General features: G+C 37.9%; 1 protein-coding gene across 2 annotated transcripts in view; it reads right to left on the bottom strand.

The window, feature by feature from the left end:
- KDM5A (lysine demethylase 5A) overlaps positions 1–24,739 on the bottom strand; it is a 51,370-nt gene that overhangs the window by 25,569 nt on the left and 1,062 nt on the right. For both annotated transcript variants that reach the window (XM_052667561.1, XM_052667560.1), the window contains exons 2-14: positions 23,472–23,549; positions 22,306–22,428; positions 20,024–20,194; positions 19,198–19,332; positions 14,458–14,563; positions 13,827–13,915; positions 10,238–10,396; positions 7,287–7,406; positions 6,049–6,207; positions 4,435–4,616; positions 2,182–2,344; positions 1,268–1,387; positions 113–307 (exon numbers count right to left, since the gene is read on the bottom strand). In XM_052667561.1, the coding sequence (XP_052523521.1) occupies positions 113–307; positions 1,268–1,387; positions 2,182–2,344; positions 4,435–4,616; positions 6,049–6,207; positions 7,287–7,406; positions 10,238–10,396; positions 13,827–13,915; positions 14,458–14,563; positions 19,198–19,332; positions 20,024–20,194; positions 22,306–22,428; positions 23,472–23,549 (1,800 nt within the window). The remainder of the gene's footprint in view (positions 1–112; positions 308–1,267; positions 1,388–2,181; positions 2,345–4,434; positions 4,617–6,048; positions 6,208–7,286; positions 7,407–10,237; positions 10,397–13,826; positions 13,916–14,457; positions 14,564–19,197; positions 19,333–20,023; positions 20,195–22,305; positions 22,429–23,471; positions 23,550–24,739) is intronic.

Raw genomic sequence — 24,739 nt, 5'->3', positions numbered from 1 at the left:
AAAAAATTAGACACCTGTTAGAAACGCTAGCACAGACAAAGCAGAGGAAATGGGGAAAGGGAGCAAAATTTCTTTTGCAGGTAAAGCAAAAGAGTTGCCTTTCATTACTTACCATCTGTACAACAGTTTCCCTTAAGCGTGTTTCTTCTTCTATCATCAGAGTCATCTCTTTGCAGACCATGGCAGCCAGTCCGACATCCAAGCACTCTGGATCTGCAGCCATCTTGAAGATCAGTTCCTCATGGGAGAAAACGCAATGGCGCCCAAGCCTTCGGTAGTGACTCACACACTGACGTCCGATCGGAAGCTACAAAAATCAACGTCGTTCATCATTCTGGGACAAAACATTTTGAGACAACCTCTCACCACCCACTTTCCTTCACAAAATCTGGGGAAAGACAGACTAAGAAACAGAAAAATATATTATGGGAAAAAGGTGAAACGCACTGCCGTCTAGAAATAACTATGCTGGCACTGAAGTTAACCAAAGCTAGCATCAATCACTTTGTGTCTTTTAAAGCACAAAAAGAAAGTATTACTAGATAAATTTGCTGTGCAATTCTGGGTTACATTTTGCATAGTGTCAGACGAGGAGTTTTCCTAGACACACAGATTATATCATGAGCATAGAAGAAAAGAAATCTGACAATTCCACAAACAATTTATCTGATAAACGAATAAATGTCTTGACTTCTAGAATTCATATTTCAATGTATCAAAGCAGAAGTTGGATACAGATAAACTACAGATGGGATCCTATCTTTCATCTGTAAACTCTGAATAGTGATGAGGCACTTTTATCAACTTACTGAGGAACCCACGTAAGTTATGTTCTGGTGTGTCATGGCTATTAGAGTATGGATTAACACAATTAAAAGATGCAATGAGCTGACACAGAAGGAGAACAAAAGAGTTATATGCCTACCTCCAAGATGCAAATGACAACAGCTATTCAAAACAGTACAATAATCTATATGAAATCCAGGAAGATGCATTAGAGAAAAACTAGCTGAAGTACTACAAGATCAATATTTGAAAAGGAAGACCACATGAAAAAGTTTCATTTTAAAGCTGTTTAAAATAGTGTGAACATCAAAATCATTTTCTGCTATGAAAATTAACAACAGTCTCACAGTTGTTCCAGGAACTATAAGCATAAAACACACTGTGCAGCATAAAAGACTACTTTTCAGGTAAGAAATGATTAACAGTCTCCTTGCAAAGGACAACTAGTAGAGACACAAAAAACATATACAGAAGAGCAGACCCAGTCAGCAGTGCAGAAGTTCACAGCTTCAGCAAAGTTGTATCCCTGGTTAAATCCAGAGTGATAGGCACGAGGAAAGGTCACGACAAACTCGCCAGCACACTGGTTGGTTCTGTACACCTAATGTAAGTGAAGAAAAAAAGGGGAGAAAAAAAAAAAAAGCACTAAAAAACTTGCAAGAGAGGTTAGAACATATTGAACATCATTTGCATTACCTGTAGAACACAACAGAGTCAATGCAGCTAAGTGGTAAAGTTTGATTCTGTCTTCTTAAAATGAATCCTCAGTTTATAGTGTCAATCAAAAAAAAAAAAAAGTAAAAGCTAGATATCTAATCCAGCAGCTTAAAATTCTCCTCATGAATTCCAAAAAAGGATTATTGACTATCACTATTTAATCCACCGCATCACAACCTGCAAAGGCTTCTAGAAACACTTTATGATTTGCTTTGCCAGAGTATTTGTCAGAAAAGCAATTTATCCTAACACAAAAAGCAAGTCAAAGTGTCTGCTGCTTAAAGGTCTGCTGTCAGTAAGGCTAGGTCAAAGCAGTTTGTAAAACTGAAATTTCTATGAAACAGTGTTTGACTGTCAAAAGATATTAAAACTAATTCACAGACAAATACAGTAGAAGGATTTTTTCCATTAAAATGAACTGTAACACAATGTACATTTATTCTGTAAGATATTTTAAGTAAGAAGCCTGACACATCCTCTTCTGATGTGAGATAATTGGATTTCATGGTGAGGCTCGGAAAAGGATTCAAAAAATAGACTTCAGTGCCACCTCATAACTAATGAACTGGAGATGTAGGTGGCCACCACAAAAGTTCTTCAGAGTTACATCAAGCTACTGTTAACACAAATCTGGCACAAAATGAAACTGAGTGGATAAAACGCCCATGTACTACTCACTGGTACGCCATGTTCCATCAGCACGTTGGGGTTCATGATAGTGACCAACTGATGCAGGAGATCAGGCTGGGATTCAAACAGCTCAGGAGCCAACTCCTTCATCACATCTTCCAGTTGCTCAGCTGCGTGAGAGGGCACACCATACCACGTTTTTGGCTCTCCCCTACCAAAAAAATACCACAGAAACAGATGCATTACTTAAAGGAAACAAACGATGGCACCCAACTGCAAAGTACGTGAACAGTGATGTTGAAAGTGTAAGCCAAATATTTTTTCTGTGAAGACACAAAAAACACCTTTAATAGAAATACACTGTGGTACTTGTCCACTCTCTCAATAGACCTTGGAGAAGTCTTATGTCTGAAACAAAAGGTATATTATACCACATAAGCAGACGTGCCCTTCTAATACACATAACCCCAGTTACTGAAAACCAGTAGTTCACTAGATTCTGAAGACAGAAGATACCTAATCACATGAATTATTTAAGAATGGGGGAAAAACGTGACAAATAGGACCAATAACAGAGAACAACTTGAGAATGTATTATTCTAGACCTTCCAGTCCTGTCTCAACGAAAGGAGCTGTAATGAACTAGAATCTGTAGTTCATAGGTTTGTATTATGTTTTTATTTTAATTTTTTAAGTACAACTAGTAGTCTGTTAAAATATCTGAATCAATTTGCATATCACTTATGTAGCAATAGTACAATAGGTAACAATACTAATTACCCTGACGCCAAACATCCCAGAAGTTTAGATAATGCAGTTTTCTATGATTCCTGCAGGCTTTAGTGACACCTGCTGGTAAGACAGAACTAGCAAGCCTCAGGAAATACTGCTGTTTCTGGCTGAGCTGCTGGAATTCACCAGCTGACAAGACTTTCACACACCGACCCAGTCAATAGAATGCTGAGGACCATAAGTGAACTCAAAACAAATGAAATACTCCCTCGCAGCCTGTGGACCAGATCCATTAGCAAACAGTTCTTCAGAAATGTGCACTCATAAGCCAAAGGCTATCAAACTCATCCTTAGCAGACAGCTAACTTCCTATTCTGAAGGAGTGCTTCCCACTGTCTCCTCTCATGAAGACTGACTGCAATGCAAAGAATTAATCTGTCATGATTCTTCTCAAATAAAAAACAAACACCAGAACACTATAAGAAATGTTCTGGAAATCGCTGGAAACTGCAGCATAAGAAGTTCTGCACAAATGTGCGCAAGAACTTCTTTACAGTGAGGTGACGGAGCACTGGAACAGGCTGCCCAGGGAGGTGGTGGAGTCTCCTTCTCTGGAGATGTTCAAGACCTGCCTGGATGCCGACCTGTGCGACCTGCTGTAGGGAACCTGCTTTGGCAGGGGGTTGGACTCGATGATCTCTGGAGGTCCCTTCCAACCCCTACAATTCTGTGATTCTGTGAAGTCAGAATTACTTTCAAATTTCTGTTCTCTGAAGTAGGGATACTTTGTGTATGCATAACTCTGCTCATGAACTTTCAGTTTTGATGCCTGCATAAGCCACTAGACAGCAGGCTTCATTTCCAGCAGGGGATTACCAACTTTAGAACACAAAGCACATTCCACACCAATGAACTGTAATTCAATTTAAAACAAAAGAAGTTGTTAGAAAGGATGTGAGCCTCTAAAAAATTATTTTACAGTGGTACTAGATTGCTTGCAACACAAGAATATTCAATCAGTTAATGAAAAATACCAACACCACTAAAGCAGTATTTGTGTTCTCTTTTAATCAAGCTCAGCTAAGAATATGGGCTACTTATCACATTGTATGGGAACTGCTGAGTCACGGCCTGAACCTCTGATTGATCACCTGAGGTGAGCCTTGAGTCAGCCAGAGGAGCACAGGTGAAGGCAATTCACTGTGCTGCCAGGCTCCACCCCTCCTGGACCCATTTAAGAGCTGGCTACCAGAGGGGAAGGATCTCTTCTGGAGATCCCCTCCTTTGGTATCTTCTGGTGAGCTCAACCCAAGGGTAAGCTCTTCCACTTATTCTCTTTTTGTGATCGTTGTCTGCTTTGCCTTACTCTCTTGATTATATTGCAATTATAACATCTTGATATCTATTGATTATACACAATTATATTGTGACTATAACATCTTGGTTATACACACATACAGCTTTTTGGTTAAAAGTCATCAGCATGAATAGATATTTTCAAATAAAATTACAAATTTCCTAACAGTAAAGAAAGCAGTATAACATAGATGTGCAAAGGAGAGTCCATACCAATGCAGGTAGTTGATGGAATAGCTCCAGTGGTCTTCGATATGCCAGCAAAATGAGGAGAAGCACATCCCCACATATAGCCAAGGTACCTTCATGCCAGAGATATCTGCATTAATGTGAGCAAGGACTGACTGTTCTAGAATTGGCATGTTATTTAAATTCCAACCAGAAAGTGCATAATCCTGCAAAAAAAAGAAAAAGAAAAAGGAAAGAATTCTGAGCAAATCAGAAGACCACAAGGACACCATCTCTAGACAAGGAAAATACTAAGAGATCAACTTATCCATTCCTGTTGCAGATGATGCACAGTATTTCGCAACAGTGAAGCGCATAAAGAAGGAAAGATTTAAACTCTTTAGCCAGCATTTAATACAACTAACATTTAAGGCCAATCCTAGTATTTCAACACATTCTTTGGATCAGTGCTGACAGACTTTGATTCCATCCTATGCCTAACTTTCATGCTTTTCTGACTGAAAAGAAAAACAGTACCAGTAACATTAGCAAACAAAGACAGAACTCTTCCCTAAAACTGGATACAATGACTGCAAGCATCAAAAGCTGAAATAATAATGAGATTTCTTGTGAGAAATTTGTTTTACTGCACAATAGCTTAACTTGATCTCTATAAATTATTTTACAAATCCCTCAATAGAATAAACTTCTACATTTACTTCACAGAAATCAGCAACACCAGTTAAGAAATTCATCCTTTCCTTCAAAAAACACCCAGTTTGTATAAAAGAAAAAAAGATAAATTCAGATTGCCTCTACTTTGTTTCCTCTGCACTGACATAAAGACAACAGAGAGAGATGATAACTAGGCTAGAAAGTTATTGTGGCTGGTTGTTTGTTTTAAATTACTACTTTTATACAAAGAGATCAACAAGCAGTTCTCACTCAGCAAGTAGACAGCCAATCTCTGCACCACCAAGACAAAAAGTACAAGTAAGAAGGTGCAGACATGGATTGAATTGTGAGCAAAATAACATTTTTCAGAGATTGGTACGAACCAGTTTGAGCCTGCATAACCATGAAATCACATCTTACTCTCCCCTTTAATCTGAATTTAAACAAATAAGCAGACAAAAAATGGATATTCTACAATACGGTCTGAGGGAAAATAAGCAACACACTCACCAGACATTCTTTATTTAATTTCCTGTAACTGATGCTGTATCAAAGCTTTTTCACTCTTACAGTATGCACAGTCAGAGGGACAAGCTAAATCTGATTAGTCTGTTTTATCTATTACAAATCTCCTAAGGAGGTATGTATTATGTTTCAGTAGTTAACTCCTCAAAACAAGAAAGGAAAATCTTATCAGATGTTTCCTCATATTTGGCTACACTGTAACAATTTGCATATCTTCGCCTATTTAGTGATACAAAACAGGTGTAACTTCGATCATTACAAACAGCTTAGCTATCAGAAACAAAGATCTGCAAAAAGAACATACACTATCAGATTAATGCCCTGCTCAAGAAGAATGTTCAGCGTGAGTCTTAGTATCTTCATAAAAAGAAAATTCACAACGATCTCAGACTTAAATTCTTACTGTGAAATCTCATGGAGAGCAAAGAACAGGGTCAGCTTGCACATTTTATTACTTACTTCCTCCTCTGGCATCAGCTTTCGTCGGCCATCTTTCACTGGAAAGCCACTTCCAAAGTCCTTGGATGATATATCAGCTCCATATTCTACAATGACATCTTCTTCTATGCTGCTCACCAATCTCCAGAATTCTTTCTCTACCAGCTCAGTGGGAACCATCTGAAAGCAAGACGTTGTTAGGGTTTGCACAGATTAGATCCATCCTGAAAACTATCATTCAGGATATATACTGTTAGTAATCCCTGGGGTATCCTCAAATTCCAATTCAAATTCCCTCACTCCATCTCTTCACTGTCGCAGTTTGGTTTGTTTTCCTTAGTAGCGGCTGCAGCATAATGCAATAAAATGCCACACCATGAAAGATGGAATGAAGGGAAAAAAAAAAGGGATTTTCAGGAGTACAGCTTAGGAATATTCTTGAAAGCTAGAAAAGGAGTACAGCAGAAGCCAAGCAGCAAAAAGAATGAAGAATACGAATATTCCAAACTATTTCAGAGAATAATAACCAAAATCTGAAAAACAGAAAGGAAATTCAGATAAATGTGTTCAAGATTGTAGTCTGCATATATTTCATATTTTTTACATGCATTTAGTTAAAGTCTGTTTATACAATAAGTTTTATTTCTTGTTTTGATCTGTCCCTTAATGTCTTGAAATGAAGCAGAGATCTCAAAAGCTGGAAGTTTTGAGAAGACTGTCCACAAATTACTCAAAAACCCTGAGAGAAGAAGCTTGTCATTTCGTGCAGTCTGTAGGACAATGGAATCACAAAAGTGCACCAACAGAGACACATCAGTTTTAAAAATGCTGCTGAGATGCAGGGGGAAAAAAAAATTATCAGATAGACTTCATCTACTGATACATCTGCAAGAAAAGAATCTAATAGGGAAGAAAATAATGGTATGTCCACTGAACAATCAAGACAAAAGCCACAGAAAGGACAGTGGAAAGATCCCACTGTCTCAGAAGAACAACTCTAGATTTGGTTCAAATAATCAAAAACGGAAAAAACTGAAATGGAGTATAGCCTTTACAAACAATAAAGTTGTCTATTGATCAGTGGAAAAAAGTTAAATGAAGTTGAAGCAAGACCAGATGCCAGGAAGTTGTATCATTCGTTCACATGTTTGGAGTTTATTGTGCCTCTTCACAGAAAGCTAAGATGCCTCAGCAGAAGTCCAGGATCAGCTGAAACCTCTTTTCCCCCTACAAAGAATGACAACGAAAGTTGAACTCACATGGACTGGCATGTTGAAATAATCAGACTTGAAGTTATCAGCCATTTCACCAAAGCTCTGGAGAGTATATTCCCTGACAGCCTGTTCAAATCCAAAGGCCTCACGGGGTTTGTTGCATTCCTAAAAGACAGAACATAAAAACATTGTTCTCTACAGCAGATTATGACACAGTCATACTTCTGTTAAAATTAAAAAAGAGGAAAGAAAACAAAACAGTTGACAATCTGAGTCCTTAACAAACACAATAAGCTATCAGTTTTGAGTGCTTTTCTCAGCTGAGGAAGTCTTACCATAATGGAAATAGAACCAAATTAATTGTATCAAAGTTAATCTAAGCAAACCCCAATACTGCACACTTCTGCTTCCTGTACGAACTAAGTTTCACCATCTATTCCTGTCAGCAGCAGAGTGAGACAAAGAAAATCTTAGCCTTAAAGGCATTTTTTAAACACGCTGGATTCAAATACCTGCAGAATAGATGCACAGAAACAAATCCTGTTAGTGTTTCAGTCCTATCAACAAAATATATCAAATGATTTAGCACAGGAGGAAAGAGGAAAGGAAATTAAAACAATGCATCACTTATACCAAAGTAGCTGACTAATACAGCCCCTCTGACAAAACCTTCAAGTCTTCTATTGTCCTACCTATAATCAACCTAAAAATCCAAGACCAGCTCACACTCCTGCTGTCCCCACTCATTTCTACATCTTTTTCAGTTCCTGCTGACAAAGGGGCTGACACAATTTTGAACATCTACAAGATGTATTTGATCACAAACTTGCCACCAAACTTAACAGTCAGCTGTTAAGTATCACAATGAAAATGGTCCGAAGAGGAGTGCGAGAGATCAGCCATTCCCTTTCTAGAGAAACTATCCTTAGACTATTACCAACATTTATCAAAGCTGCTCTTAAATGCAGCTGGCAAGAGAAGATTTATACACTGTTAAGACAATGCTGACCTCAATACAAATAAAGAGTCCTTATCCTGTCCCTCTGTTTTGCTTCTGTTTTGGCACTCTGGTGTTAACATTACATCAACCAATAGTGCACAGTTAGTTTCTGAAGTAAAAACTGAGACAACAAGTACTACTAATCATTTCAAACACCTCTATGAGGTACAAATATATATATATATATATATATATATATATGTATATATACACACACACACACACTCTTTTCTTTCCCCCCCTCTCTCTTACTTCCCATGCATTCATGGTGTAACGTAATGGAAAGTGCAACAAGGACAGAAGAGCAACAAGATCTCAGGCCACAGCAATGAGGATCCAATCAGACACAACAACAACGGGCACAGAAATAAGGGAAAGAAGCTGCTTACCTTCAGAAGACCTGTAAGGTCCTCAGGTAGGCAGAGATCTCTAGAGAGATACCATCACCTCCACTACCAACTCTTAAATGAGGTCTGGGAAGGGATGCATCCTGGCTCCACTATTCCAGTCACTCAGGTGCACTGCATGCACCTGAGCTCCCCTGGGATGGCCCTGCCTTCCCACCAGGTGTTCAATCACTGGTTCAAGCCACGACTTTGCATTTTCACTATACAAGGTATTTTTCAAATACTTTCTGTATCACAAACTAGCAACAATTGACTTGGCCCTCTTCACCACTTTTTTTCCCAGTATGTGATTTTCCCTTTGGAACAATGCATTTTTGTTCCTATTACAAGTAGTACTACTACGAAGCAAAGTTAAGACACCTTAGTAACAGTACAATTACTACTGAAATTTTTTGTGATTCTGTACATTCTTAAATCATTCACAACAGACACAGTTATTTGCTATATTCTCTACATTACCTCCATATCAGATTGCCCTATTTGGCTAATGCTTCGTTATTATTCTCTATTAAGAGAAGGTTTAACAAGAAGCTTCATCTGTTACATGAGCAACAGCCCAAAGGATAAGTCAGTCACCCTTGCCTGTAACTAGAAATTTCCACCTGGCAACAGCATTAACCTGTGTTCATCAAACAACTTAATCTTTCTTAAGGAACATTTAGAGAGCAAAGAGCCACATCATTATGTGGCTGCACAACTATTAACACTGTTATAAAGAAAACAGCAGAAACCCACAGCTGGAAAGGGCATGGAGGATGTTGGGGGGGGGAAATGAATATAGAAGCGTGCATGTATGTTACTGCTCCTCCCTGAAAAAAAAAAAGTCTAAAAAGCTTCTTTTTTAAAGAGTTAAAGCCAGTTACAAAGTTACAGATTTAGCAATGGCAAGCTTTTTCAATATGAATTCTATATCTACAAACTTCCTGAACTTGTAAATTTTTGAGACAAATATCAAGCCAGTCAAATTATGCCTTCTACCTTTATGCTGTTGATCAGTTATCTCTTTGAATACAGTCACTCGTATTTCTCAAGCAATTAAATTCAAACTGGCCTCCATTTCTCAGTCTTTCCAGTTCCTTTCTTAGTCTAAAACAAAACTAACAGTTACTCCTCAAATTAGTTCTTTCACCACCTGCAAAAAGCTATTCTGAACAATGTCATGATGGCTTCTCAATAAAGAGAGCTCCCCGTTGTGCCCACATTACACGGTTCAATTACTTTCTTGGTTAGAAAGTGTTTCATCGTTACGTTTAAACATCTACTGCCACCTTAATTCTCACCTAATTTCCTGTTACCCACTCATCAGAGTAAGTTTCAACTCCAGTTAAAGGCCATATAAAGGCCTGAGCTTTAACTTTTACATAGCTATGTCTCAAAGGTTATGCCCAAGCTCCAGGAGAAATATTTCTCTTACAGCTCATCAGCTGGCAATCACAGTTGTGATTCACAGCCCATATCTTGACCAAAATCCCAAACAAAACTACATCTCCTAGTCAGATGGAACAGCAACAAGAGCTGAACTGCAACTCTTCTGCTCTTTTCTGAAGCACAACTAGAAATACAAAAATTGAGTATTTCCTCAACTGTACCTCTGCAACACACTTTGGACACCTCCAGTCACCTTTAGGTACATCAGGTAAAGGAGGAATCAAGCAGAAAGTGTGGTAGCTGTCATCACATCCATCACAGAGCAGCAGTTTGTCTTCATTATTTCCTCTGCCACAGAATAAGCAAACATACAAATCAACCTGTGGAGAAAAAAAACCCATACATTGTTATAAGCAGTAACAAGTTTCCTCATCCAGAACCTGCCTTCCTTTAAATAACAAAGAAAGGATGTAATCCTAAAACTCAATGTAAACATGAATGCAACCTCCTCTGCTTGTTGAGAAGCAATGCTAACAATCAATTGTGCTTCAGTTGGGGTAGAGGAAGCAACTGGAAATTACTGCTGGAAACAACTATTCCTTTCAGTTGGGTAATAATTATCCAGGTAACTCAACGGAGCATCTCACTTATGTTATTCCAAGGCAATAGAGCAGAATAAAGCTTTTAGGATTTCATGTGCTGAAAACAACTCAAACTCTTTACAGGTCGTACACAACTGGAGAATATCTTCAAGAAATGTTTCAGAAACATACATGTTATCACTTGCAACAGTACAGTGATTATGCTTATAATGGACAAGAAAGAATAACAAAAAAGATCCAAGACTGCATATTTCAATCAAATTCCAAGCAGAAGAGGAGGAAAGTGTACACATAAAAGTACCAAATCCTTATTCATATTCTCCAAAATACAGGACAGAAATTCCAGATGCTAGAAGAAAATTAAACCCAGCACAACCACAGAAAAAAAATTGCAGAGGTCTATGATCACCTCTCAACAACAACACAGACTGGGAAATGTGTCTCTTAGACATCATCGGGTTTCAAATTTTGTTTGCTACTGCATCTTGTGCTGTCCAAAGGACTTTTAATATAAACATTTAAAATAGCACCAAAGACCTGTAACGTAATCAAATGTAATCTAAATGAAACTTATTTTATCATAACTAAAAAGAAAATGTCTTCTGTGTAACACACATTCTAAATTCTGCCACTGCTACCTTCAGTCATTGAGCAACTTGGCTTCTGCATATTTCCCCCACAGAGCTAAAAGCCCACCAGAAATGGTGGGTTCTATTTGGAGTTTTCTCTGTTTAGGTGGGGTTTTTATTGTTAAATTGTCACAAAAAAAAACAAACAAAAAAAACAAACAAACAAAAAAAACCCCACATTCGCACAGTGAGCTTAAATATTTGAAATAAACCCCATCTTAGTTATGTCAGCCTAGTTAGCCTATGCAACTTCCTAAATATGCAACAGTACACTTCTCAAGGGAAAGATTGCTCAGGAACTATCTTAAGAAACAATGTTCTTAAATGTTGTAGTTCTATTAGGAAACCCAGTTATTTCTTTTTAAGACAAAAAGTGAAAAACACATAACAAATATGGCAGATCTAAAACTAGTTACCAAACTAGTTACTTTGGTTGCAAGTATATGTAAGGGAGAAAGGCTGCTTTAACAAACATCTCCAGGATCTATTTCTAAAACTAACAAGCATTAAAATGGCAGTTACAATGCAAGGCTATTCTATTATAGTTATCTAGTTAGCTACTGCTCATAATACTTTTTTTTCTCCATATGAATATATGTTTGGCTTGTTGTTTTTTTTTTTGTCAGCCCAAGAGATGACGATTTGTTAAATAGAAAGACTACACCACAAAAACTACTCACAAAATGTAGACCTGTGATTACACCATAACCACAAACAAGCCTCCTCCCCACATAATTAAAACACAGCAGAACCACAATGATTGGTAACTGGGGGGAGGTGATTAAAAGTTATGCATTATTTCACAGCACCTCTCAAAAAAAAAAAAAAGCATAAATGAATCAAGAAAAATTATAAACAATACTGCAGCAAAGTATTCTTCAGTTACAAGTTACATAAGGCTAACATATCACCTTTTACGTAACAGAGACTGGACAATATATTTTTTAATGAAAACATCCTTAAACAAAAGGGTGATGATACTCAAACAGCCAAGGAATACTGTATACTTGGTAGTAACACAAAAAGAAATTCAAGTTACAGATTCAAACTTAGCTACAACATCACAATGATATGCTCTGATTGTTTAAATTGTCCAACTTCTCCATCTTCTTTCTCCAGTACGCATTTTCATGTAATTACTGGAGATTTTTGGTTGCCTTGACCTTCTGTGGTTTAATTTAAAATTAATTTTTCTATGTGTTCTCAGACTAAGATAAAACGAACAGCTGAATTTGTAGGTAGGAGCCTACTACTTGAAACATTAGTCATACATCTTCTCTCACTGTTGTATACACAGGCTAAATTATGACCCTTCAAAAGTGAAAAGTTCTTGCTTTTTCACAGCCTGTGACAGTGACGGTCAAACATCAGAACACTAAACAATTCACTTCTCCCCTTAGAGTTGCTCTTCATTGCCTTTTGCATGGACTTACATGGCCCCAGGTGAACATCATGAGGTTCAACAAATCCAACCGCAAGGTCTGCAGCTGGGTCATGGCAGCCCCCACTATCACTAAAAGCTGGGGGGTGTAAGGATGGAGCACAGCCCTGTGAAAAAGAACCTGCAGGTACTGATGGATTGCAAACTGGGCATGAACCAGTTGTGTGCCCTCACAGCCCAGGAAACCAACTGTATCCTGAGCTGCATCAAAAGAAATGTGGCCAGCAGGGTGAGGGAGGTGACCTTGCCCCTCTATTCTGCAGTGGTGAGACCTCACCTGGAGTACTGCATCCAGGTGTGGAGTCGTCAGTACAGGAGATGTGGACCTGTTGGAGTGCATACAGAGGAAGGCCACAAAAATTATCCCACGGGTGGAACACCTCACCTACAAGGACAGACTGAGAGCTGGGTCTGTTTGGCCTGGAGAAGAGAAGGCTCTAGGGAGTAGCTTTTCAGTATCTAAAGGGGGACTGTAAGTAAGAAGGGGGCAAACTTTTCAGCAGGATCTGTGGTGACAGAACAAGGGAAATCGGTTTCAAACTAAAAGAGGGAAGTTTAGCTTGAATACAAGGAAGAATATTTTCAAAATATAGGTGGTGAGACACTGGCACACGTTGTCCAGAAATGTGGTAGGTGTTCTGTTCCTAGAGACACTTAAGGTCAGGCTGGATCGGGCTTTCAGCAACCTGATCTACCTGCAGATGGTCCAGTTCATTGAGTGGGGCAGGACCAGATGACCTTTAAGGGTTCCTTCCAACTCAATTTCATGATACAATGACTATTTTAAACTCAGAACAGCAAGGATGAAGATGAAAGCTGATATTGCTATAATCAAAAAGCTGAAGTACTGGAGCATCTCATATATATTTAAAGGAAAAGATGTAGCACTATTGCTCCACAAAGAGGAGCTCAAATGGAAAGCAAGCTACGGAAGACATGCAAGAAGTACATGGCAAAGCAAGTCTTTAAACCTATAATCATCAAGTACCTTTACATTGTAATACTCTTCCTGCCTGAATTAAAAGCTATACATTATTTCATAAAACACTGTTCACTCTTCTTTGTTTTGGAAAAAAAAAACACCTTAGTAAATCAATGAATTTCTTATCAGAAACCATAGCAAGATAATCACACTTACAAAGTTGACAGAAAGAGTTCCTTTGCGCTGCCTCATCTGCATTCCAAATGCTTCTGATCTGTTTCCTTTGCGTCTTCGTGTCACTTCATCTTTAAGGAAAATAAAGTTAAGTGTTATTAATAATACACAAAGATAGATGCAACTTGCAAAAGCAACAAAGAAGTCCAGTTTGGTAACCTGTCTTTAATATCTGAAAGTACATGGCCACCTAGCAAAAGGTAAAATGCCTTGCTGTACCCAATCATTCTAAAATAAATAGGAATTAGGAAAATATATTTCATATATCCTCACAGGTCATCCCAATTGCTTCAAAGAACAGAGAGAATTAGCTTACTCAGCTAGTAGGATTAGCTTCAAAACTGTAAAAAAAAAGTCCTGTTTTTCCTTCCAGCCACAGTTCAGGCAACAGCTGCATAACTGTTATGGTTACAATACAGTACATGAAAAGTTGCAACTATGCCAAGTTACATGAAGCACCCTGAAAATCTCTCATGAATTAAAACCTAAAATATTTACTCTCTATTTAAAGTTACAACACCTTACCTTCTTTTTTAACGTTGCCTCTAGAGTCATGCAAAAAGATTTAATAGCCTTGTTACTTTACAAAGCAATGAGCCTGAGATTTAATTACCCTCTTTATCCTTTGCTCCCAGTGACAGACCCATCATCTTGGGTCCAGCTCCAAAGATCTGCAGCTTCTTTAGTTCAGTATTTCTACTCATTTCTCCTGCCTCCACCTAAGAATAAAAAGAAGGCCAGATCAGCACAAACTAACAATACTTCTGCTCCAACTCTCAACATCATTTGCATTTCACTTTCCCATAATACCCAACGTCAGCTCATCAAAAGAAAGGAAACAGGTGGGAAAAGACATGATTCTCATTTCCTAGAGCCAACAATCAAAAGCAAATGGAATGAAAGACAAATAAGTACTTAGTAACACAGACTAACTACAGCAAGTCACCTCTACAGCAAAACCTAGCATTAACATTTAAGGTAACAAAACAAGAAGAATGTCACAGTAGTATTTTCCTCTGTCCTGATAGCATGAGGTGCTTGGAAGTTAACACACACACTTTCTTGAGTAGACATATAAATTGACACTAATGAATTTGAAACTATTTCCCAGATTTATTTATGATGACATGTTATGAGTGTAACTCTGAGATTACAGCTACTCTTTGTGCCCCTGCAACCTCAAAAATCACAGAACAGAAGACCCATTCAATTAGGTGACATCTCCAGAGCTCTGCAGTGTTCAGCTGTTTGCCAAAGCATTTTATTTCAGTATTCTTCCCATTTCCCATTACTGACCTATCTCATTTCCCCACATTGTAGCTGCTAACCTAACAGCAAAAAGAACTTCCATGTTTGGTTTTTCAGAGCTTCAATGCAACCATCTTTTGGATTTTACATTGCCTCCTTACACACTGAAAACACTTTCTAACACTGGTATACTAAGCCACTGTACTCCCACCATTCAGACTTCCTCCTGAAACTCACTGAATTCAGTGCAGATCTCAGCAAGTACATCAATTCAGAAGGCAGCTAGCTAATTCTGAACTGGTTTCCTTTACATAATTACTGAGGATATTTCATCTGTTATCCACAGAAATACACCCTGATAAATAAGGTATGATATAAATTCCCTCCAGTACACCACAAAAAAAAAAAAAACTTTTCCTAAAAAGTGTTTAAAAATAGGATATTCAAAAGCACTTTTAATAAAGTTAAAAGCTGATTACTTCCATTTATTCAGCTTAAATCAGTTGGTTTTCTTCTTGCCAGAAGAACACTCCAAAAGACCTAATCTCCTAGTTATTACTACTCATGAATTTCTCAGTGATATTTAGAGTCTCTGCTCTCACTGAGTTGTGTACAGGATGCTAACCTGCATCTTTGCAAAGCTACTCAAGTTGATACTCTAATTTCTGATATTTATGAATTCTATGATGTTATATTTTCAGTTTAGACATGTTACCGATTGTTTAAGTCCAGTCTGAAATTACATCCCAACTGGTGATTTTTTTCCCCCTAAACTCTTCACTTCTTGGCTAACAAGCCACAGAGGATCACCATCACATTTTCACTGAACAGGAAAGCTCACAACCTGCAGAATTTGGAGTCATTCCATTTCCATCTGAAACTCATTAAAAGTTTTTCCATTTTCACAACTAACAGAAGTTGACAGAATCAACTCACATTACGTTTCCACTGGGCAATTTTCCATTACCTCAGTAACATTTATTAATGATCTTCACAATTTCCCTCCTGCTATTGTGATCTAAAACAATTTTCTCAGTAATACTTGGAAAAATAGTTTGACTATCATATTTACTGAATTAAATGACAAACATGCAACAACCCCTCTTTGATTTACAGCTTTGTTTAAAAGCGCATTCCCTAAATATGTTTTCATAACTCCACTGCTCAGATTTATTTGGATTCAACTAAAGCAAAATGGATGTAATGTATTCACAGTCAGGCAAAAACAACAACAAAGCAGGTTGAAAGAGAAATGTATTTAAAAAATCAGCTTTCTGTATAAAACTCACAAATACTGCAAGGCTGTCTGATAGCTTAAGTTGTGAAAGAAAATGATTCAGAAGCCTCAGTTGGATTCTCTGGGGTATGGTCCAAAACAGCACATAAACACCCAACTCAAAAACTGTGAAAGCATTCCATTTTTTCCACAGCTAAAAGCACAAGACTCCACATTCTTAGTTTTGTTTTGTTGCTTACATAACAAAAAAAGCAAAACCAAACTTGATTATACTGAAATTCTATTCTTCTTCCTAAAGATTTAGGGAGATCTTTGTTTTTTTTACCTTCTCAACAGAAAGTACAACTCAAATGCTTTCCTTTTGTAAGGAAAATCATTTATAAGAAGCTCACATCCCTGGAGGCACTTTGGGCCAGGCTGGATGGGGCCTTGGGCAGCTGAACTGTTGGGTGGCAGCCCTGCCCACGGCAGGGGGTTGGAACTGGATGGGCTTTAAGGTCCCTTCCAGCTTAAGCCAGTCTACAATTCTATGATACGATGAAAGTGGTTACAATCAAGAGTTCAAGTATTTGTGTGCAGTGGGCACATCAGCATCCACCAGAGTTCTATCATTTCACAGAATTATTGCCTTTCTTTTTTTTCCAAGTTAAAAAATGGAATTTTATTTTCTTAATTGCCATTCTAAAACCATCCACGTTTGTAGCAGCATACTGAAAGCACACATTACCCATAATCCTTTTCACTTTTTATCTAGACGTTAATATGCTTTTTATTTAACCAAATTGATCTCCTTTGAAAAGACAGCACTTCTTTATAGTTTTCTTCCAGCACCGTGCTACTTTATGAGAAACTGTTAGGATGTAACCTCATTAGATAAATTCCCTTGTCAGTTAAAACACATCCTAAAAGATCATTTGCAAAGACATTCCTTTTTTTCCTAACAAAGAATTTAACCCGACTTTAAAGATTATCTTTTTTCGTAACCTAAATTCATTCTATTTCTCTTTTTGTTATTGTTGCCCACAAGTACTTCAGTTACCCTCCTCCATTCTCTCTATTTCAGAGTTTTCTTTGTAAGAAAGGAATAGAAAATTAATCTTTTTTTTTTTTTAAGGAGAATATCTCATAACCAAACTATTCTTTCTCTTGGAAATAAAAAGTCCTTATTTCACAAAGGAGAATTCTCATTCCCTATTTTCCTTCGCTTATTTTGTAACTTTCAAAATTAAAACATTCGCTTTTCTAAAATGTCAGCTTCTTCCGAGGATGTGGGTTTACTTCAGTAATCTCCAGTTACCACCTTCATTATTTCTTATGTATCTCCCATTCTCAGGTGCAGAAATAAGATGCGAATCATTTTGGAAAATGCATTTAACTCCAGAAATAATCTCCTGAGATGCAGCGTTCAGTGTAATTAGCTATGTTCACTAACCAGGCATTGGGCAACTCAGCAAACAACTCAATCACTGAGATACAGCAGCTAGAGCAGAATGACATTTATTTAGCAGGTTGGGTTGTTTTTTGTTTGTTTGTTTTTACATTATTTGCCTATTATCTGTGTTGTAAGGAAGACGTAATTTTCTGGTACAATTCCAGATGTGTACTTCAAACAATAAGCAGAGTCCTGTCTATAATAACAAGGTACTGAAATCTGGGACAATTTTTCACCATTCTCCAGATCTTTCACTTCTGCAGTTTGGGGATCCTGAGGACAAATCCCTATTTCTAAACACAGTTACAGATTTATACATAGCTTCCAACACAGCCTAGAAATACTTCTCTGGCTATGTGAATAGGCTGAGTTCTTCCTTTATTGAAGTTCAGCTATTTTAATAACTAAATTGCTGAAAAGATAATGTGAGTATAGGTCTTCTAGAAAGTATTTAAATACATATGCATTAACTTTTTGCAGATCATTCACATGAAATCACCTCTCTCATTTTGAAAATGCAGCATCTTTAGATGAAATTAAGCAGCTATGTTGTGTCACAAGTACCACACAGTGACTCTTCCAATGAGAAGAGTTACTCTAAACAAAGAAGTGTCGGAAACAAATCTTATGGATCTTAATTAGACAGTGACACTTCTACACCATGGAGGAGGAAAGAGGTCACACTGGCACTGACTCTCAATATTGGTTCAAAGCAGAATTCCACACAATGAATAACTGCTGCAGGAACTGCAGGATTTCTCAAGTTGGTTTTTTTTTTTGGACACCTCACTAATAACAGAATTGGAAAGCCAGGGACTGCTTATGTGACTGATGCATTGCTATGTGGCTGCAATAAATAATGCCAAGTCAGCTTCTGTTAGTAAAGAGAACAGATCAAAAGGGACAATTTAGTCTGAATCAGTCATGACATCAGAGGCAAAGAGGAGATTAAGTGTCCTTTATAAACTCAGTCAACAAGCAAAATGTGTTGAAAAAAAACAACAGAATTTTAACCACACTTTGCTTCACAGTGTTTAAAAGCAAATATAGAATGACATGAAGCAATAAGAATTTGTTCTAAAGGTAAATTCACCTTTCACTTACACTCTATCAAACGGTCAGCAGGTAGCCACTAGAGCTGAACCATTTAGTTTTCACTAAATATAGTGAACACATGGTTTTCATATATGTTCTCTACCAAAGTACACAGGCTAAGTGTAAAAAACAAAAAGCAGCTTTTAGAAGTTTTTAAACAGCACATCTGCCACAAGTGAAGTCTCAGAGAGACATCTTTCTCCACATTTTATGTAAGTAAAGATTTCTTTCTTGTGGTGCTTTTGAGCAGGCTTCCACAACCAAAGACTGTTGCACTCCCAGTATTGCTTTGCTGGTACAAGGAATAAGGGTTCCCTGCAATAACCAAGAAATAGGGGTACCTGGGACTTGACACGTCTGGTTCTCTTCAGCACGACATTCATTCTCGAACCTTGCTTTGGTGAAGTCTGGGCATCTGAGCTGAGGTCCTCAGCCTCCACTTTTTCCTTAAGGTCCAAGTTAGGCTTCTGGATGCCCTAGAACATCAAAGCACAGAACACCGAGTTGACTGGTCAGGTAGTGCTGATCATTCTACAGCCTGTAAACCACTCTTTACTGAAAAATAAGCCAATGACTGAAGTCACACAGCACTGTTACATACACAATTTGGACAACGGGTTGATTAATCCAGGCACCCTGGGTGTGGGAGTTGTTTAGCCTTACTTAAAGGGAACCTACAAGAAAGATAAGCAGATTTTATCAGGCAATTTAGTGAGAAGACAAGGGATAACGGTTTCAAAATAAGAAAAAAGGCTAAATTTAAATTAAATATAAGGAAGAATTTCTTCGCAACAAGGGTGGTGAAGTATTAGAACAGGCTGCCTTGAGAAGCTGCGGATGCCCCATTTCTGGAAGCGCCGGATGGAGCTTCAGGCAACCTGATCAAGTGGAAGGTGTCCTTGTCTCATGGTGTTTTCCTTAATAGGGCTGGGCTTGGTCTTATTAAGAAATTGCTCAGAAAAAATTACGACACAAGGTCACATTACAGCTTCTGCTACTATCCTGTCAAGAACTGACAGTATTGTAAGTATTAGGGTGGGTACACATTTGTCTACATAGCTGCAACCTCTAAAAGCACAGAACCTAAGTTCTACTTTTGCATGCAGCAACGAGCAGCCACGTGCAGTTTGGACCCCATCCTCATATCCTGAAAGAGAAGCGTCTCACCATTAGGCTGACCCCAGACTGGAAAAGCTCATAGGGGTATAAGATCCGTTCATAATGAGACTTCAGTAATGATCCTGTGCCTTTTCCTGGCAGGTAGCCAAGCCGACTTGCCACTTTAGACCATTTCTTCTCTTTAGTGACTACCTCAAAACCTCCTTTGCCAGCAACAATCTGAAACACACACACAAAAAAAGTTAAGGGCTTTGAACTGCTCTTACCACCCCACATAAATCATAAATCAACTACAGCAATCAAATGCTAAAAGGTTCTACTAAAGAATGGCAGAAAACTGAGTTTGCTTTTTGTTTCCTGAAGGACTAGTACCATAATTACACAATTAACTTCCCTAATTATTATATTTATTATTACAACTTCCCCAGTAAACACAGTCTGCATACTGTTCTAGACAGGAGGAACTCAACAGTTAAGATTTCTGACAAGCTGGAAAGAATACAAACCCACCATCAGAGCAAACGGAAAAGTTAACTCTCACCAGACTCACACACTGATGCAAAACACAAGTCTGGCCAGCAGCGAAGCCAATTCTAACAGACCCCACATAGAAGGGAGTGTTGGACTTCAGAGTTACAAAAACTCTCAGAAAACCCCAAACAGCAGAGAGACTACTGTACAAAGAGAGGAAATTGAATTAACCTTCCATTTAACTTATTCACTTTTTACACCTGAAGTCAATTGTTTTGAATCTAGCAGTTTACATACAGAATCGTCACTGTTACATGCAAGAAAACAGAAAGAAAAATGACTACTTGCTTGATCTGAAACACTGGCCACATTTCCACTGCCTCCACTCCCATCATATGGTTTCACCAAGTAGTTTAAAACCGAAATGGATTGTAATTTAATTCACATTATTATATTACTAATACCATTTCTATTACAGCATGGTTTTGCATTTCATGTCTTTACATACGATCAAATTTCATGTTTAACATTTCATAGACAGTTGAAAACCTCAAAGCAAAAAAACAACGGTTACTGGAGCGAAACTTACGATTTATTTCTCAGGCTGCAGTAAGCTCAAATGTCTAACTGTGACAGTGACAAATACATTACCTAATTCTGTTTCTTTTCATTATTAGAGAGAGTTGCACTCATAATACGATACTCTTGATCATTACTTTTCTCATACTTACAGCAAAGATAAAATCAGTTTCAACAAAGCTATTCCTAAAATTCAACTTATTTTTTACATGCCCAGGAAGATGTGATTGCTGAAGTTATCTTTATATGAACTGCGGCCAGAGAAGTGAGTAAGTTAACAAAATCAGCCTACATCTCCCTATCTGGAACATACTAAAACACTCTAGCTCATAACAGTGACCCAGACATTTCCAGAACCAGTATGATGGTTTTGTGTAGCCCAGCAAAGCACAGTACACACAAAAATAAACATTGGAAGACATTATTGTCTCTTGTCTGCATGCTAGCAGCAACTTCAGACAGTTGAAAGAACTGCGACTTCTGAGTAATTTCATCTTTAAGAGAAGGTAAGTAAAAATGTTTAGATTTAAGAGAAAGAAATCTTGATATGGGAGTGGAAACAAACGCTTGAACACAAAAATGTTAGTACTACCATATCTCAATTTGTCACCTTGCCAAACAAATCTACCTATTTATATTAATAGCTTTTCTTTAGCAGACAAGTTTATAACTACGTACATTTTGCCAGTGGCAAACCCCAGAAGTTTTTATTTGCATGAAAATATGAAAAAACAACGCATCAGAGATGACTACAGCAACATAAAATTTTAGCTAGCCCTAAGCACAGCCTGTACTGGAAACAGATTAAAATAATTATTCCAGAAGTTGACAATATAAAGTCCCAAAGATGCATGTTTACGTCACATGGAAAATCTGTGCCGGGAGACAGAAGGGAGCAATTACTGCAATTTATTACAGAATTGCTAGGTGAGGAGCTGAAATGCACGCTTCTCAGGGAACATCTCAACTCCTACAGCTCTGCCATACATAAAAGAGGACAACTTGAATTCAAACAGCTAACATCAGGATGTTCAAGCAACTCAGGTGTGCTGGATATGACTCAACTAAAGCCAGCTGAAGTAACTGTGACAGACACATCTAAAGCAACCTTGCAATTTGTAAGGTTTTTTTCCACTCTAATTTTTTCCCCATTTTCATTTCATCTCCATATTTATGAGACTGATGCTGTAAAACAAGCCCTCCATGTTGCTTGGCTTCTCAGGCTCAAATGAAAAATGAAGTCTCTGCCTGACCAAGCACTGCCATACTTGCTTACTCACCTTGCTCAGACCATAGAGATCCAGAATTTTTCTCTCCACCACAGGAATTTTTAAATTGGATCCCTGAAGTTCCCAAAATTTTGCTAACTGGTCCAAGAAGTCCAGCTTCACTCTTGTCATTGCCTGCAATCAATAAGAGAAGACGAATGCATACATCCCCAAAAAATTACGACAATACTTTTCAGACCTGACAAAAAAACATGACAAGCTTTCTACTGTTTATATTTTCAAGGCACAACTCAGCATGTAAAATAAAAGATAAAAAAAAAAAAAGGAATATTTAGTAAAAAGACAGATGTTTATAAACATAAAATTGTATATGCTTTTGTTCTCCATATTTGAAATCCCATAAGCCAAAACTTTTACCTAAAAATTTCACATTTTCAGACTAAAATGTTCACTTAAAGTCAGAATTCCAAGGAGAAGAAACACAAGAGCAATTAATAAAAACTGTGGGAGGAAACAGGAGGGTTATAAACAGCTTTTCTATATGCCTTAACCATACAAAAGCAGCTCTTCCCTTGAGTATTTTTGGAGTACTCAAATCACTTTCCATAAGGGGACCCATTTTTAAGTCAAACGACATATGACATTTTGGTATAGGAACAGTGCAAGGCTTTGAGAAATGCTGTAGGGAAAAGGAAAAGCCAGGACAGAATATTACTCACAGTGTTTTCAAGAAAACTCCCCTACATTTTTGAAACAAAATTAGCCAACCATAGCTAGTCTTATAAAATACAAAGCAACTTCATTTTAATGCTTAAGAGGCATTACTGGGATAGCTGGCTATAAGGTAACCAGAGGCTCCAGAACAGCAGTAAATATTTTAAGAAAAATAAATAAATCATGGCCTGCAGAGCTCTGAAGGCCAGACACTGGCTGCTCTTACTATGCAACATGGCATTTGGCATTCATTTTAGACATTTCCAGTTGAACGTGAAAGACTCTTGTGGTTATTTGGGGTAATAAAATAAAACCAGACTTTTCTCAAAGCCACTGAGAGTTATTTTCTATGGAGTCTGCCACTGCCAAGTATAAACACCGATGCGGTCTACAGGTTTCTGAAGTCTCCCCACACAGAAACCTGACAAGATGTAAATTTCAAGTAAGGAGAACTACAGCTTTCAGTGTAAACACAAAACTGTATCAACAGTGGAAAGGCTCACCTCCAGTTCATTCAGGCGCTGAATTCGTGGAGTGAAACGAAAACTTTGTACTTCACAGGCAAACGGAGGCTGCCAATCCTAAGGAGAGACAGAAAGACATTTCAGTGTCTCAAGAAACTTCACTGAAAAACACACAAAAGGTTTGAGCAACTTGCTCATTCAAGCTCCCCCTACTAAATGAGTTTCAGCAGGATCTGTCATATTTTCCAGTTTTGTGCTATTATCATGCTTCTAAAACGTTCTTACAACATTTCAGTCAGATGAAAGAAGTGTTCACAAAGTCAGAAATAAACCAGAAAATAAGGCTTGGTGCATTTCAGTATGCCCCATCTCTTACTGGGCTCTCACTTGAGAGAGACATCGTGCCACTTGCTGGCATTTATCCAAAGACGGAAAGGTCTGTATTTCCTGCACATTGCAAAACTGTCACTATCAACAGTGATAAACACCAAATATCACACAATATTACGCATGTAACTTGTCCCTGTTTGCCTACATTCATATTTCAATAAAGATAACAACAGCAGTCAGGAGTCCAACACTTCAACAGAAATGCAGTCTTAAATAATGACTTTCTGAGCAGTCTGTACTTGGTTCAATCACACAGATCCAACCACACATGCCTCCCAGATCCATCTCCTCTCTCTAAACCATATTATGACATCAAAACAAGTACAGATCAGTTTTTTAGAACCTCTTAAGAAATCTTAAAATTGCAGTAGGTAGTCTGCCAGGCAGTAAATACAACAGAGTAAGGACACAACATTACAGATGGACAAAAAAAAAAGCAACACATTTGTTGTATGAATGGCTGCAGCATCTGAAGGCCTGAAGCACAACTGTAAAATATTTACAGATCCTAATAATGGAAAAGGATTGTGAATCAGCAAGGTTAGCACCAGATGTCTTTCAGTCCTTTCTTGCAGATCGAAAACCAACCTGAGGCACACATCTGGCAAGGCCTTGCAACACCAATGGCCAAACAATCACAGAGAAACACTGCAGCCTTCAGTGGCTAGGAAAGTTCTAGGTGCTCTCAATGAATCAGATCTGGATCGGTTTCTTGCGACCTCTCCCCCAATCTAAGCCATCCTACTTATTTTAGAAAGGGCAGCCTCATGGAGGTCAAGATTTCACCATGACATTAAACCACCTAAAAAGATTCCAGCAACCCTGCGGGTCAGGAATGGAAGGATCACTGAATCTAACTGGCAGTCGCCATATCCAGGCTACTCTTAGCTCCTTGTTTTCATGTTCTTTTTCTCTTT

Source organism: Tympanuchus pallidicinctus, unplaced genomic scaffold (genome assembly GCF_026119805.1).
Source record: "Tympanuchus pallidicinctus isolate F22 unplaced genomic scaffold, pur_lepc_1.0 scaffold8, whole genome shotgun sequence".
NCBI lineage: Eukaryota > Metazoa > Chordata > Aves > Galliformes > Phasianidae > Tympanuchus > Tympanuchus pallidicinctus.
The sequence above is the reverse complement of the archived record's forward strand: the minus strand, read 5'-3'. Positions and strand labels throughout refer to the sequence as shown.